General features: G+C 45.3%; 1 protein-coding gene across 1 annotated transcript; it reads left to right on the top strand.

Annotated features, from left to right (window-relative positions):
* The first annotated feature begins 2,008 nt into the window (after positions 1-2,008).
* Positions 2,009-10,295, top strand: TPI1 (triosephosphate isomerase 1). The gene is made up of 7 exons (XM_073684855.1): positions 2,009-2,235; positions 7,609-7,732; positions 7,810-7,894; positions 8,022-8,154; positions 8,442-8,527; positions 9,142-9,229; positions 10,037-10,295. The coding sequence occupies exons 1-7, from the start codon at positions 2,124-2,126 to the stop codon at positions 10,153-10,155; spliced, it is 747 nt and encodes a 248-aa protein (XP_073540956.1). The 5' UTR covers positions 2,009-2,123; the 3' UTR covers positions 10,156-10,295.
* Positions 10,296-17,224: the final 6,929 nt, after the last annotated feature.

Here is a 17,224-nt window from a genome sequence, read left to right as displayed (position 1 = left end):
CCTCAGTATCACTGACCTTGCAGTCTCCTGGATCTCCTCATACCTTTCCAGCCGCACATTCAACGTCTCCCACTCCCACACTACCTCCTCATACCACCCTCTCGCTGTTGGAGTCCCCTCAAAGCTCTGTCCTAGGACCCCTGCTCTTCTCCATCTATACCCTTGGCCTGGGACAGCTCATAAAGTCCCATAGCTTCCAGTACCATCTGTACACTCGTGGCACTCAGATCTACCTCTCTGGCCCAGATGTCGCCTCTCTGCTGTCCAGAATCCCAGCATGTCTAGCAGCCATATCCTCCTCCTTCTCCTCCCGCTTCCTCAAACTTAATTTGGACAAATCTGAACTCATCATCTTTCCTCCATCTCCCGTATCTTCCCCACCTGAACGATCCATAACAATAAACAACATTACGCTTTCCCCTGTACCGGAAATCCGCTGCTTCGGAGCTTACTTAGTACTTCTTTGGAGTAAGCTTTGACGCTGCCCTGTCCTTCAAACCCCACATTCAAGCTCTCGCCACCTCCTGTCGCCTCCAGCTCAAAAATATTTACAGAATCCGTCCTTTCTTCAGCCCTCAATCTACTAAAATGCTTGTGTATGCCCTCATCATCTCCCGCCTCCACTACTGCAATATCCTCCTCCCATTGTTAACTCTGCTGCCGACTAGTCCCCCTATCTCCTCTCTTCTCCCCCTCTGCAAATCCCTTTACTGGTTCCCAATTCCCCAACGTATCCAGTTCAAACTACTAACACTGACCTACAAAGCCATCCATAGTCTGTCTCCTTCATATATCTCCGACACATAAGATCCTCCCAAGACTTCCTTCTCTCCTATACACTCATCTGTTCCTCGCCTAATCGCTTCTAAGACTTCTCCCGAGTGTCCTCCATACTCTGAAATTCTGTGTGCCAACACGTCCGATTCTCCGCTAGTTTCGGAACTTGAAAACTTATCTCTTCAAGAAAGTAACAGCCTGCTATGACCCCGCGGCCTCCTCCTCGCCGCCGGAGCTGCCTCCTCCTCCTCCTTGCTGCCGCTGGAGCTTCCTCCTCACCGCTGCCGGAGCTGCCTCCTCCACGCTGCTTGAGCTGTCTCCTCCTCCTCTTCACCACCACCGGAGCTGTCTCCTCCTCCTCGCCGCCACCGGAGCTGTCTCCTCCTCCTCTTCACCACCACCGGAGCTGTCTCCTCCTCCTCTTCACCACCACCGGAGCTGTCTCCTCCTCCTCGCCGCCACCGGAGCTGTCTCCTCCTCCTCGCCGCCACCGGAGCTGTCTTCTCCTCCTCGCCGCCACCGGAGCTGTCTTCTCCTCCTCGCCGCCACCGGAGCTATCTCCCCCTCGCCGCCGCAGGAGCTGTCTCCTCCTCCTCTTCACCACCACCGGAGCTGCCTCCTCCACCTCACTGCCGCCGGAGCTGCTGCAACCCCCCCCCAACCTTCTGTCTCCTTCTCCATCATCCTGTAGACTGTAAGCCCACAAGGGCAGGGTCCTCTCCCCTCTGTACCAGTCTATCATTGTTAGTTTCTGGACTGTAATTTATATCTGTATCTTGTACGTAACCCCATGCACAGCACCATGGAATCAATATGCTCTAAAAATAAATACTAATAATAGAGGTTCCATGTGCTAATCATGAGTTATCTAGTGTAGAAGCTGCATTCATTATGTAGTGAAGCACAGGGGCCCTATGAGTAAGGGGGCCCACACCATATGCATTAGCGCTTGGCACACTAGATTTGCTGGGGGCAGGTAGCGGAGCTCAGTGATGGTGACTGCACTGATGAACAGGGGCCAATACAGGGAGAACTATGGACACAAAGAATTACTGACTCCATGTAAATAATAATTAGCGGCTGTCAGGTCCAAAGCAACATTTTATATGTGGATTTCCCCTCTAAATTGGCAGAGACTTTGCCCACACTTAACATGGCGTCCACAGCCTGGAGACGTACACCAGCTGTCAAAACGTCAGTGGGCGTGGTCATTGGAACCTTTGCCCGGGAGAGTGGGCGTGTCCTCAGTGGTTATTTAAAGGCACCGCGCAAACAAGGAGCTCTTGTCACCGCCTCGCCTGATTCATTCTCCGGACCTTGAACCCATCGCCGCATCCGCCGCAGACATGTCTCCAAGGAAGTTTTTCGTGGGAGGAAACTGGAAGATGAACGGTGACAAGAAGAGTCTGGAGGAACTGATCAAAACCCTGAACGGAGCCAAGACCAACGCGGAGACAGGTGGGGGGTGGGGAGCAGTAGCCATGGTCTGTAGGGAAGGGGTTAATCCTTGCAGCTGGTCCTTATTCCATAATATACCCCCCTCTTCTACAATGGGGTCAGTGCCCGGATGTGGGCTCCATCCATGGGCGATTGTTGTCCTAAAGAAAATCATGAGCGATCAGATCGGTGTTGTTTCAATTTAATCAATGGCCCTTAAGCAATCAGATCTGTCCAATCAGATTGTATTGTGCAGACGAGAACCAATATAAATTATTGGTGCAGGGGACCCCTCCAGCTACACCAGGGACCCTAGAGCCAGACTTTGCCCCTCCAGGTTTTGGTCTCATGCCCCCCAGTTGGACCTTTCCAGGATCTATTGGTTATGAGTGTAGATCCTAAAAATAACCCTTTAATTGCCAACTACATCTCCTCAAACATTCACGAGTCAAAGGTCAAATTGTGCATCGCTCAAGGGCAGATGTGGGCTATTAATGGGCTCCTTGTATTGATCATGGTCTGAGGAGGGATGGTGGTTATATAGGAGGGGGCCGTTGATGCTTTCAGAAAGCGGATCTTCCTGCATCATCCTATAGATCTGCAACCTGCTCAATGACACTACAACCCCCAGCATGCCCTGAGAGTCACAGGTTGCAGCATCTCCTCTGCACAGTGTCTAAATCTAGATTGATGTGATGGTTTATCGTTGGCTGGATGGCACTGCAGGATAATGGTTTGTGTGGGTGTGTGCCATGCAGTGAAGGGGTTAATGCATCACCCAGCGCGTAACTTCCTGTGACTTTGGTGCAAACCGTTAACTGCTTGGTATATGCCGCCATGCCCGTGTGTATGTGGTCGGTGGGCAGTGCCAGCTTGTTTGGACACCTCTGTTCCCCATCGCTCCTGACCTGAAGTCCTTGAACAGTGATGGATGTTAGAACTCAATCACCAGGCAGGGAAATGGGCACAGAGCGGCCAGTGTGCAATGCCCGGACTACAGGCTGGGCACGCTACATCACCCACATGCCAGGCCTGAGGATTCATTGTAACCATGGGGGAGGGGTGACCTAAAACACAGTGAAAGGAAACCAAGGGGCCAGAGACAAATACCCAGAGGTGTAACTATAATGGGTGCAATCACACCCGGGCCCTGGAGCCTAGGGGGCCCAAAAGGTCCATTTGGCCCATATGAAAAGACCATTACTACTACAATATTTGGGGGATCTGTTGGAGCTCTTGTATTAGGGCCCACAAGCTTCAAGTTACGCCACTACCAATATCCATCATGCACTTGAGCTACAACTACAAATCCCAGAACATCCTGCAGAGTCAGTATAGGGCATATATTGGGTGGCTGCATTACTGTGGTTTCTACCCCTTTACTGCAGCCGCTTGTCTCTGTGCTTACAGTCACGTACTCTTCCTCTGCAGTGTCAGCCCTTTAAAGAGACAGTAACCTAATGTGCCGGCTGCAGTAATCTGGTTCTTAACGCTTTGCTGAACTATTTGCCATTTTTCGACTTTTCTCTTTGACCCAACGGTTGTGGTTACTATGCACAAGGGTCCGTTTGGTCCCTGACTTTGACCTTTAACCCTTCATGCATTTGGCAGCTGAGCAGACAGACTAAAAACAGCTTTGACCTTTCAGCCCGCTCTGCACTTGGTCTGATGTGAAGGTTGTGACTTTTAACCTTTTCATTTGCCCAAAATAAACTGAGCGACTGTCCAAAAATAGCAGAGAGGTAGAAGGGTGGCGGTGGTGAGGGGCCGAGCTCCGGGCTGCATATAATACATGCACACGAGTCTGAACGTGCACCTGATGTTAAAACTGCAGAAAAACTATAGTTTGGGGTTTGTAATGATGCACGACTACTGCGGTGTGAATGCGTCCTTACAGTATTCTGGGGGGCTCCTGTAACGAGCTGTACATCTGCATCTTGTTGGGGAGGTTTTCAGTCTTTGGATGTATAGGTTTCCATTCATTGACAGGAAGCAGAGATCTTGAAAATTATGATTTTGTGCTAGATCATCTATCTGCTAAAATGAAATAACCGCTGGAATGAATCTTATGAACATGACCACTTAAGTCAGTGACCACCTCCACCATACAAGGTGTGGGGCCCCCAAATAGGGGATACCGTCATTGAAGTGTAAGATAGGAGTATCTGATGTGCGTCCAACATGGTTTTACCAGTACAAGGTGCACAGCGATAAAGGCAGATTTGCCACAAATATTTCCTTCATTAATCTGGCGCTGTGACTTTAAATCTAGCAACTCAATTTTAAACTAATGTAGATTGAGTAATTAGAGCCACTCGTCTTCATGGGGGCAATACATTTATACCATTTGGCACTGTCCCTTTGAGGCTATGTGCACACTGTGCGTTTTTGGTGCGTTTTTTTCCGCACCCAAATGGGCCAAAAACACATTACAAACCTTATCCCATAGTTTCCTATGACATTTTGCAAGTTCTGTGCACATGATCAGGAATTTTCCTGACTGAATTTCATGTGCGGAAAAAGAAGCAGCATGTCTATTCTTTGTGCGTTTTTGCCAGCGTTTTTCCAATGCAATGCATTGGGGGAAAAAAACACTGCGGATTTTCAGGTGCAGAAATTTTTGCAAGCAATTCCTGATCGTGCGCACATAGTCAATGTCCCCATTGACTGACTGTGGTTGGCGCTGTTGTCTTGCAGCATCGGGGTTCTGGGCTTCAATCTAACCCAAATGCAACATCTGCACAGGGGCTTGTTGTTCTCCTCTGTGGGTCCTGATTGCCCAGAGACTCTGTATGAGCATTTCTGTACTGCGCTGCGGAATATGTTTGCACTTTATAAATGGAAAAAAAGTCCCCTTTTTTGAAGGGGAAAAAAAAAAAAATCCCTTTTCAGAAGATACATTTGCAATGGCCTTTATATGTGAATTGCTAATGTTTTCAAAATCTCTGCTTGCTGTCATTGAAAGTAAAAACCTTCACTGTTTATTAGCAGAGGATGGGTCCCCTCTCCTGGTCAGATGATGGACCCCACAGGTGCACGGTTCTACAGTACAGCTATCGCAGTCCTGCATTATCACATGCGCGGGACAGATTTCCATCAATAACGTTTTCTATTCACTGATTGCAGCAGAGATCCTGGAAATCCTGGACAATAAATACAGAAAATGTTCAGAGACTTGTGCATCTTTTCACCATACAGCCATTAGACTTTATTTCATGAGATTGGAAGACCTGAATGATGCAATAAGGGGCAGATTAATGGCCTCGTTTCATTAATTACCCTTTTGAGAAAATGATTTGAGCAGTTGCTGTAACTGCAGAGCTCCGTTTGTTCAGTACCTGCCCATCACTTCACTGACTTGTAACATTCTTGATAATGTGTTGCTGCCACTAGGTGGCAGTATATATACAGTCTGTGTCTGTAGGAGCCATAGAATACTTGTCTATAGATCGCCACCTAGTGGCTCCATCAAGCATAAACTGACTTTACAAGTCTGACTGCAGAGGACAATGCCATGTACTGAAAAAAAAAAATTATAATAATGTACTGGCCATAGGACTCTCCTTGGACCTGTAAGTGCAAGTTTAGGGTACAGATACCACTTCTGTAAATGGGAGCGCTGTCACCCCCTGCTGGTGATCTGCAGCGTGCAAACACAGAGCTTGTATAAAAGATTCATTATCGTCAGTGCAATGTGAAATTGCATGTTTTCCCTCCACAAAACCTTAGATTTTAGATCCGAGGGGGGAGACTTCCTGGATATTGATTTGTAAGGCTGATTTATTGGGAAGGGAGGGTGATGAAGATGACGTGCCTTTCACATGCGGGCACTTCCTCTGCCCAGGACACGTTACTATGGAGTCAGTCGCTCAATGTGCAGCCATTTAGATGCATCGTGGACTTCTCTGGGTACCATAATTCAAGTTGTATTCTCCTTTAAGATCATTAGGGAATTGCTTAAATAGCAACTCCCTAACACATGCTTCCTGTTAGCTGTAAGAGGGGCAGCTTCCCTATAGTCTGCATGATGATCTGGTGGCTGCAGCTTTGTATTGGGTTATAATATTGCAAGTTGCGAGGAAAAAATATCCTGTGCATGTGAAGAGGCACCATGCTACCCCAAACCTCGCAGCCGAGGAACGGACTGCTCCTTCACTGATATTAGTAAGACATGACGCCCTTCAGGACCCTGCGTGGAGCCAGCTGGCAGGGTAGCAGAGCTGGCACCTGTTGCCCCACCTCATGTTACCCCGGTGTATAGGTCAGCACTGGTAATGTCGGGATATTTTTACAGTAAACTTTCCAAACTGTATTTGCAGAAAGAGCATAAGGGAAAAAGATCTAGCATTGTCCTTATTTAAGGGATAAAGATCTGACTTCTTATAAATCTACAATTCTCCTTATTGCTATCTTTGATTTTTCCCTCTTAAAGGCAAATCTACCGAACCCCAATGGAGGATTTGATGCATATTTTCAGCAGTAAAATCCACGTGTTGCATGGTGATTTTTGCTGAGGATTTTATCACAAATTTAAGCCTATGATGTCCAAAAGGGGTAAAACTGTAAAGAAAACTGGCAGAATTAACCTGCTGCGGATTTAAAAAATGAAACACTGAAAATATCTGCAAAGAGGAGAAAAGATGTCATTCACTTGTCTGCACCAGATTTTCTGCAAGTAAATTCATGTAGAAAATTAGAACCACATATGCACGGTGTGCATTTACCCTTAGAGTATGTGCAGACGTTCAGTATTTGCAGCAGAAAAATCTGAGTGTTGGTAGGAAGGACTGAGCTTAAAATATGTGTATTTTTTTCCCCATCCATTTATTCATTTGAATGGGTGAAAAACGCTGAAAGAATGGACTTACAGCAGATCTACACTGATGCGCTACAGTTTTACTCTCCCTCTGCAGACTGCTATGTAAGCTTACTTCCCGATCTATACTATCATACTGTTCAGCATGTGATCTGCCCTCTCTGAAGACTTGGATGCTTTCCTTCCTCTCCACACTCTGATCTCTCATGCACAACCTCTTCTTCCTTGCTGCTATTTTGTAATGGGGAGAAATGGAGCCAGGAGTAATGATAAAGTAATTTATGGGATTCTGGGCCGCCATTGATGAGGTTAGGGGAGTCCTCATATTCCACCCAGGTCGATTACTAGGAAGTACGATCACAGGAAGGACGTTATCATGGAAGAATAATGGAGCGGAGGTCTGACAACCTTATTCTCCAGCCTGTGCCGCAGGGTAACGACAAGTCACAGGTTAAGCTGACAACTGTCGCGTCATCGTACACCTGACAACTGTTTAGGAACAATCTTGGATGTTTTGTGGAGTTAATTAATTGCATATCAAAGACTCTTAAAGTATAATGGTTCCCTTTCCTTTTCAGAGGTTGTCTGCGGCGCCCCCTCCATTTACCTGGACTTTGCCCGGCAGAAGCTTGACGCCAAATTTGCAGTAGCCGCACAGAATTGTTATAAAGTGTCAAAGGGAGCGTTCACCGGAGAGATCAGGTGCGGGTGTCGATATGACCCCTCCATACGCCGTGTAGGGAGCTGCACCCCGTCTATAACATGCTCTTATCTTCTAGCCCCGCCATGATCAAAGACATTGGCGTCACCTGGGTGATCTTGGGACATTCCGAGAGGCGACATGTTTTCGGGGAATCTGATGAGGTGAGATCCTCGCCCAGTGATTTTGCAGATGGGATTTCTGGGTGGCTTTGTACCCCATTTACATTTTTTCCCCTCTTATTTGAGGATTTTTGCCGTTTGAGTCTATTTTGCATTCTGTGCTCTACAGCTGATCGGCCAGAAGGTGGCGCACGCTCTGTCTGAGAACGTCGGGGTGATCGCCTGCATCGGAGAGAAGCTGGATCAGCGCGAGGCTGGAATTACAGAGAAGGTGGTCTTTGAGCAGACAAAGTTTATTGCAGGTGGGTGTTCTGCACGCTCAGGGACCCTACACTTAACCCCTCTGTGCACCACGTTATAAATTTACCGTGTGGTCACAGCAGCAGTAATCTTGTGTGGAATTGCAGCAGACCCCAGTGTGTTTCAGTATGGTCTGTTGGGCACCATGATGCGTATGTGAACAGCCCCCAAGATGCACATGGTTCCAGATTTGCTCAGTTTCTGGAAACTGCACGTCTGTGTGGTGTAATTCTGCTGCACGGTCGTGACCATCCACTTCTGCACTGATATAAACCCTTCTCTCCGGCAGATAATGTAAAGGACTGGAGCAAGGTTGTCCTGGCATATGAACCTGTCTGGGCCATTGGTACTGGAAAGACTGCAACACCCCAACAAGTGAGTACTGCACCCCTCCAGCGAGGGCACGATTCCTCGTCCAATAGGGATAAGATGGCTGCCACACAATGGTTGGGTCATCCAGTGTTATCCGGTCATCTGCCCAAAATTTATAGGGGATTACAAGAACTACGTGCAGTAGCTGGGTCGCTTGCATTCAGTAAGAGTTGAGTTATACGTGCCCCTGGCATGTCTTGCTTGTGGCTCTTGACGGTTGGGGGTCCTCTGGCTGCAGGTCTGATGAGCGCAGTCCACCATCTATGGACCTGGAGCGTCTGGACAAACTCGACATATTCCTCAAATAGGCTGAGAAAATGCTAAATTCTGCTTTCTGTATATGAATAGTATCAGGGGTGAGGCTACAGGAGGTGCAGCGCAGACACTCGCACCAGTGCCAGACCACCGAAGACCCCAATATTATAAATGGCACTTGTTGGTGCAGTTTATGCTCCTCTGTGCAATGCTCATGTCACCTGTGACGTTACTCAGTTTTTTTTTTTAGGTTTTTTTTTTATTATCATTCTGGTCATTGCTTCCCCTGACAATTCCCGTATTATGAAATCACATGATAAACGTGAAGAACGTTCTCTTAATCTGTTTTTGTTTTTCTCCAGGCTCAGGAGGTGCACATAAAGCTCCGCGACTGGCTAAAGAGCAACGTCTCTGAACAGGTCGCCCAGTCAGTCCGCATCATATATGGAGGTAAAGTATCACCAGGAAAACCACTTGGCCTGTTACTAAACTGGTAGTGGGGTGATTAACAACAAGCATTGCGGACTGTTTCCTGTAGCTACTGGTAAAATGGGGAGTACAGCTCTGGGGTATAATGCAGGATCTAACTCCGGATCAGTAATGTATGTACACACTGACTGCACCAGCAGAATAGTGAGTGCAGCTCTGGAGTATAATACAGGATGTAACTCAGGATCAATAATGTAATGTATGTACACAGTGACTGCACCAGCAGAATAGTGAGTGCAGCTCTGGAGTATAATACAGGATGTAACTCAGGATCAGTAATGTAATGTATATACACTGACTGCACCAGCAGAATAGTGAGTGCAGCTCTGGAGTACAATACTGGATGCATATTATATTACTGTTGGCATTGTATGACTTTATCAGATGCTTAGGGTGGTGCCTGGTAATAGTCTGACAAAATATTTAATATCAGATGAAGTTGGAAAGGGGTGAAGCTTGCATATACCGGTGTTAAATTTTAGCTAAAATTTATTACACAATATTTTGTAATGAATTTAGCATTTCTCAGGCTGTCCATGGAACAGAGTAAGTTGGCTCGACAAAATTTGCGACTTTTCTGCACCACTTAAAATCCCTTCATGATTCACTTCAGGAAAGAATCCTCTCGGCCCAATCTGGGATATGTAATGGGTCCCAATATCTGTGCATAAAGTTGCTGCATTTGTATATTGCATTGGGGATTTGGAGCTGTTTTTTTGGGGGTTGCACGGTCATTGCTGCTTTCTTACTGAATTCATCTGTATTTAGGTTCAGTCACCGGTGGTACCTGCATGGAGCTGGCATCCCAGCCAGATATTGATGGCTTCCTGGTCGGGGGGGCGTCCCTGAAGCCTGAATTCATTGAAATTATCAATGCAAAGTGTTAATCCGTCCTGTCTGCCCACTATTCCCATCTCATTAATGGTTTAGCAGTGCTGTGCGTCCCTCATGTACATGTCTGTAGTCCTTGTTGTGAGCCACCAATTCCTGGGTGCTCGATCTGTAATAAAATGGTGACATTTCTGTCCTTTTGTCGTCTTTGTTTTTCTCTTGCTGGATTATGCCGAAACTGTAAAATATTTCTAACAATGGGAAAGGAGATCGCTGATGAGATATAGCACCATGTTCTTCTCATCTCCTCTCCCAGTACCGGGCCGAGGGGTTTATATGTGGACGTGATCTGATGCAGTTATCTAATGACGGCTATCAGGTAACATTACCGCCAGATCCGAACTCATCGATGGAGTATCGAGCATTTGTCGGCCTCAGATCTCAGACTATGGTGATCTGCGAGCAGCAGCTCATGGTAATCTGACATAAATGTAATTCAGTCCAGACTATATGTACTTGCCCTTTACTCTCCCAGCTCTCACTTCACCCATAACAGACAAAATGATGCTTGTGCTGATTTGACGTTATGTGACTTTACCGCTCTTCCTGCCTCCTTAGTGTGTAGCGTGGGGGTCTGTCACACGCTCTTCCTGCCTCCTTAGTGTGTAGCGTGGGGGTCTGTCACACGCTCTTCCTGCCTCCTTAGTGTGTAGTGGGGGTCTGTCACACACTCTTCCTCCCCTTCTGTACATAGTGCAGGGGGTCTGTTGTGCTCTTCCTGTCCCTCCATGAGTAATGTGTAGGATCCTGTTGCGTTCTCCTCCTTCCAATTCCACGTGTAGCACGGGGTCCTCTCCCTGCCTCCTCTGTGCCTAGCACTGGGGTCTGTCACACTCTCTCCCTGTCCCTCCGTGTAGCGTGGGGGTCTGTTGCATGCTCTTTTCTCCATGTGTAGCATTGGGGTCTGTCAAATGCTCTTCCTGCCCTTCTGTGTGTGTGTGTGTGTGTGTGTGTGTTCTGTCACTTTCCTGGTCCCTCTATGTGTAATGTGCTTGGTCCTCTTTGTCTCTGCTCCTTCTGCCTGGAGCGCGGGGTCCTCTCCCTTTCTGCCTGGAGCGCGGGGTCCTCTCCCTTTCTGCCTGGAGCGCGGGGTCCTCTCCCTTTCTGCCTGGAGCGCGGGGTCCTCTCCCTTTCTGCCTGGAGCGCGGGGTCCTCTCCCTTTCTGCCTGGAGCGCGGGGTCCTCTCCCTTTCTGCCTGGAGCGCGGGGTCCTCTCCCTTTCTGCCTGGAGCGCGGGGTCCTCTCCCTTTCTGCCTGGAGCGCGGGGTCCTCTCCCTTTCTGCCTGGAGCGCGGGGTCCTCTCACACGCTCTTCCTGCCCCTCCCATCTAGATTTTTTATATAGCCTTCATAAAAATGGTCGTGACCATCTCACTGGGTGAGAGGCTGAAAATGAGGTGACTGTATAAAACTAGTTAATGTCATGTCTGCTCCTCGGGTTTTGCTCACAGGCTGTAGTGTTTTGTGGATGTTGCGTGACTGAGTATCAGCTTTTCTTGATATTTATAACTGTGGGATCCAGCTCCATGTTGGTGACAGATGTAACAGTGCTCAATAAAATGTGAATTATTGCTAAAATGCGCTGCAAATACTGAGGCACAACCGCTGTATCTGAATGTACCCCAAAGCTGGAGGAGGCTGCAGTCTGGACACCATATGGGGTTAAAAACAGGATAGAGATGTGTCCAACCAGAGAGTGAATCCCCAGCCATTGCTGCATTTTTTTTTTTTTTTTTATTTATTTTTTATACTGCAGTGCCCGTATTGTGCCAGCTTATACTGAAGCAGGTTAATTAGTTTTCCTGCCTTTCTCTGCCACCATTTCTTCCCATTTGTAACGAGAAACAGAAATTTTGAAAATGGAGACTGCAGGGCCGGTGCGCTGGTTCTTTGAGAGAGACTGGTTGCTATGGATACGACTTAAGATCTACATATAGGCCCTACATATGTGGCTGCCAGGCAGCTTGTCCTTGGCAACCTGTCTGCCTCAGATCGCCGCTGTCGTCAGCTGCGTTCAGACCGTTGCTATGGAAGCCCCTGACATGTTGAGACGAGCATGCTGGGAGGAGATGACTTGTCAGCCCAGTATGTCTGCAGATCAATAACACCGCACTGGTTTCTGTGGTGCCGTTTTCAAGGCCACATTTTCCCAGCTGACCTAGGTATCAGATGAGAATGACCCCTTCCAGATTACCCCTTAACCATTTCTAGACCAGGCCATTTAAAAAAAAAAAAAAAAATTCTTGAATTTTTCCATTCACATGGCCGTATGAGAGCTGCTCCCTTTTTTTTTTTTTTTTTTTTTTTTGCAGGTCAAGTTGTAGTTTTTAATGACTGCGTTCACTTTACCATATAATGTCCAGAAAAGCAGGAACAAAAAACCAGATGGTGTGAAATGGGAAAAAAAAAATATTCTGCCATTGCTTTTTTGGGGTTTCATTGTGCGGTGAAAGTAATCTGACAAGTCAGTACCATTATGGCGATAGCCGACTCATCGAGGACTTTTTTATTTTGGTGATTAAAAAACTAAATTCGGAACCTTGCAAAAAAAAATTTTTTTTTTGAGACCCCCAAAAAAAAAAAAAAATAAATAAATAAAATAAATATATATATATAATTTTTTTTTTTATATTGTTTTGCATATTAAGATGTAGGTTTAATTGATTCCTTTTTTGTTGCATTTTCTGGGGAAGTGTGGTGATGCAGAAAAAAGTAAATTCTGGCATTTCTTTAGGTTTTTTTTTTTTTCAGCCACAGTCTAAATAGTTTGACATTTTGAACAGACTTTTTTTTTTTTTTTTACATGCAGAAATACCAAATTTTTTTTTTTTTAGAATTTTAATTATTAAAAGGGTGCAATTTACACTTTTTTCTTTTTTTTTCCCCCTTTCGCCGAGCTCCCTGATGGATCCTCAGTTAACTCAATCTGTAACCAGCAATACGACAGAGGGTATAGAATACAAGCCGTGTAACATTTTCAATAAAACCCTATTGCAAAAATTACTTTAATGCATGCATTTTTGGCTCAAAATAAAGAAACCTTGCCCTTGAAAGTGTCCATAGCATTGAAACACATTATGCCCACTGGAAATGGTGCATGGTTTTGGAATGGAAGACACATGAACATATATATATATATATATATATATTTTTTCTTTTATCAAATTGTTTTAAGTGTTACATTCTGGTCTTAATAGCCCAGCAGTAATACTTAATATATCCTTGATGTACATGACCTTGACAATTTACATAAAATCACCTGGGTAACAGATAATTTTAGGCTTCATGTGAGATCTTTTCCCATCCCTGCCCATGGCCAAGTTCATAATAAGATTCTGGAGAAAGAAATTATGGGTGATATAGAAAAGTCAAGGTGACGTGTATGTGTGTAGTATATGATAGTCAGATTATACACACTGCATGGAGAAAAGGATTGGGCTGTACGTCTCAATCACAGAATTACTATTTTTCCTACAGACCCTCGGTGAATAACATTCAGCCTCTCACCCCCCCCCCCCCCCCCCCAGTGTGTAATTTCCAGCCCCCCACCCTGCCGTCTGCCTTTACTACCATATGACAGAATGGCCAGTGGTGCAGAGCTCACTGATACCAGCACAGTCCTGTAATAGGGACCCACGGGGTAACACGAACGTCCATGACATTTCTTCCTCCTGGTCCTTCCCCCATCACCTGTGAGTGATTATTATTGAGAAGTGGAAGGAACTGCAGCAACTCAGCCACGAAGTAGAGACCCCGTAATGTTACAGAGCAGGGGGCCGAGTCTTGAGGAGCAGAGGACAAAAAAGTTACCACCGCTCTGCTGACCCCATAACTGCACAGTCCAGACCTCTAGTATTAGCATCAGCACAGACACTGCGCCCCGCTGGGAGCTTCATGGCTGAGCAGCTGCATGCAGCCGTACATCACCAAGCACAATGTCGGATGGAGTGGTGTAAAACCGCCACCACTGGACTCTGGAGGAGACGTGTTCTGTGCAGTGCAGGGCTCACTTTTGGGGGACAATTTTACTGGGTTTCGGCTATTCTGGCTCCTCATGGGTGGTGCAAATGTGATATGAACACACATACCAATCCAGCAAAATTTGCACTACAAAATTGCGCTCCTTCCCCTCTGAGATTTTCAGTGTGCTCGAATAGGAGTTTCTGACCACATATGGGGTATTGGCATCCTCAGGAAAGATTGGGTAATGATTATGGCATCCATTTTCTACTGTTGAAAAAAATTGAGGCAAAAGCAACATTTTAGTGTAAAAAATGTAATGTTTCATTATCACAACCCAATTGTACAATTCTGTGATGCACTTGTCGGTTGAAAATGCTCATTACAACGCTAAATTAATACTTTGAGGGATGTAATTTTAAATGTCACTTGGTACCCACAATCTATTACAGCCAAAATTGAGCTCCAAAAGTCAACCATCGCTCCTTCCCTTCCAAGTCTTGCTGTGCGCCCAAACAGTAGTTTCCCCCCACATATGGGGTATGCCTATACTCAGGAGAAATTGCACAACAAATTGTGTTTTTCATTTTCTCCTGTTGTCCTTGAGAAAAGGAAAAATTGGGGGCTAAAGCAACAGCTAAACTTTTAACCCTTCGAACATGCTAACAAAACAAAAAGATTGTTTAAAAAATGATGCTGACATAGACATATGGTCAATGCTACTTATTTATTAATTTTGTGCGGAATGACTGTTTTAAGAACATAAAAGTTCAAACTTTAAAAAAAAAAAATTGAGATTTTCATTAAATTTCAAATATTTTCATAAATATAAGCAAATTATATCGACCCAAATTTACTAGTAACATAAAGTAAAATGTGTCATGAAAAAAAAAAAAACAGTCTCGGAATCCCTGGGAAATGATGCATTTTACAGTTATTAACACATAAAGAGGTCAGATCTGAAAAAAAGTTTTCACTTTTATGGACAGGGATACTATCTTTGTTGGAAAGGGAATAAACGGGTGTATACACACAGGGGATATTCTCTGCACATGAGATTTCTTAAATTTGCATACCCAGTGCTGATGTAATTCCAAGAATCCCATTCCGTTCACACTTACCCATAGGATTTAGGATATATCAAACTTTAGAATCCAAAAGGCTGCAAGACCCTTACCACTAGTGGAGAGTGGAAACTATTCATCTGACAGAGTATATTCACACGACCCTATTTTATAGTACATGCTTGTTCTAACTGTCTCCTCACCTGAACTAACAGCCTTAAGTGTGACTACGAGACCAGTAGCTGGGCTGGGCATTGCGGGCCCAAAACATACCATGGAGTAGAGCCGCGTTATTGCACCCATATGAAAACTTTAGAATACCATGTTGTCTATTATAGCAATAAAATTTCCAAACGTGGATTCCAGTCCTTACATGTTGCTCTGATAATAATGCATCCTTATGGGTAGCAAAACTTTAAACTGAGGCACGAATCAGTGCAACTATAATTGGGCACCAAAATTCACTCGTCATCACCAATAACTTGATTGGTAGCGCAGAGATCCAATGTAGTTGCATGGACAGCTAACAAGCTTGGTATCCATATATAATCCATATAATAATGAGATGATCATAAAAGACAGGACAGACCTGTGTTATAGTTGCGTGTATTGCTCAAACCATACAGGTTCAGTAGACACACGTCACTTGGGATGAGGGTTGTCTTCAAAAAGGTAAACCAATCCCCCCTGGCATATTTGCATCTTCCTCTGATTACCTATCTGCACCTCTCACCTTTGTCTCTCAGTATCACCATGTCTTCTTCCATTATAAGGGTTTTTAGTGCAGTCCATATCTTGGCTTTCCTCAGCGGATTGATCACTAATGGTTTTGTACTTGGAGTCAACATTTGGAACCAAAAACATTCAGTCCCTCTGACTAAATCAGACTTCTACATGTGCTATTTGGCATTAACCAACCTTTCTCTCCAGATCTGGACCACAGCCAGATGGATATGTAACACTGGCCAAGAGAACGACTTTGTCTGCCGCTTAATGAACGCCCTTACGACGACCTCCATTTCGTGCAGCCTACTGTTGACCGCATCTCTGTGTATGTTTTACTGCAGCAGGATTGTCGTCTTCCGATGCTGTTTTTTTCGATGGGTGCAAAAACACGTCGTCCAAAAGTACCAATATCTGATCATAGTGTCTGTTCTTTTTTGCGCAGCGATGGGTCTACCCTTGGCATGGACCATTGACGTGTACAAAAACACGTCATGCATTAGCTCATCAGTTAAGTGTAACGAAACGATAGATACATTTTCTTACAAAGAGATATATCGCTCGGTAATAATGCTTTTTGGGTATGCGATACCACTTTTTTACGTTGTCCTAGCAGCTGGCCTTATACTTCGGTCGCTTGTACACCATATAAGACGAATGCATACCAATATGAGAATGGCGGGACATGAAATCCGCATGGAGGCCCACATACAAGCCGGATGCACCGTGCTGTCTTTGCTCCTTTTGTTTATTGTATACTTTGTGATATCTGTATTGTTTTTAGCAGACTTGGTTCCTCGGGACAGTCCGTTCTCTTATGCTTCTTACTTAGCACCAATGCTCTACTCCACTGTACATGGTCCTATACTGATTAAAGGAAACGTCAAACTACGAAATGCAGCAAGAGGCCTCGTAAAGTCTTTAAAAACGTTGCGGTGGTAGCTGTTATAATCTCTAATCCATATCTGTCTATTTGTGCATTCTGTGTTTTTTTTTTCTGACAATACCTATAACAAAACATGGATCTCATTGCCTGCACCCTAGATTGTCTAAGGTTGACGTGTTTCTGCCATGGAAACATTGGTGGAGAAGGTAACCCAATGCTCCTGTATTTTGCATCTGTTTGCCTCTAATCTTTTTTTTTTTTTCATCTTCGTCTCCATCCTGTATTTATTGTCTTTGCTGGTGACTTTAGTAGTGGTCAATCTACGGAACTGGAAATTCTGCAATCCGTGTCCACCGCTGACTATTAAATATTCACTTTACAGTTGTGATCATGATTGACTTTTTGATGTTGTCAGAAACTGACGTCTTCAGGCA

This window comes from Phyllobates terribilis, unplaced genomic scaffold (assembly GCF_046119375.1).
Source record: "Phyllobates terribilis strain yellow unplaced genomic scaffold, ASM4611937v1 Scaffold_5__5_contigs__length_657084704, whole genome shotgun sequence".
NCBI classification, from domain to species: Eukaryota; Metazoa; Chordata; class Amphibia; order Anura; family Dendrobatidae; genus Phyllobates; species Phyllobates terribilis.
Note: the sequence above shows the minus strand (reverse complement) of the source record. Positions and strands in the feature narration are given on the sequence as shown.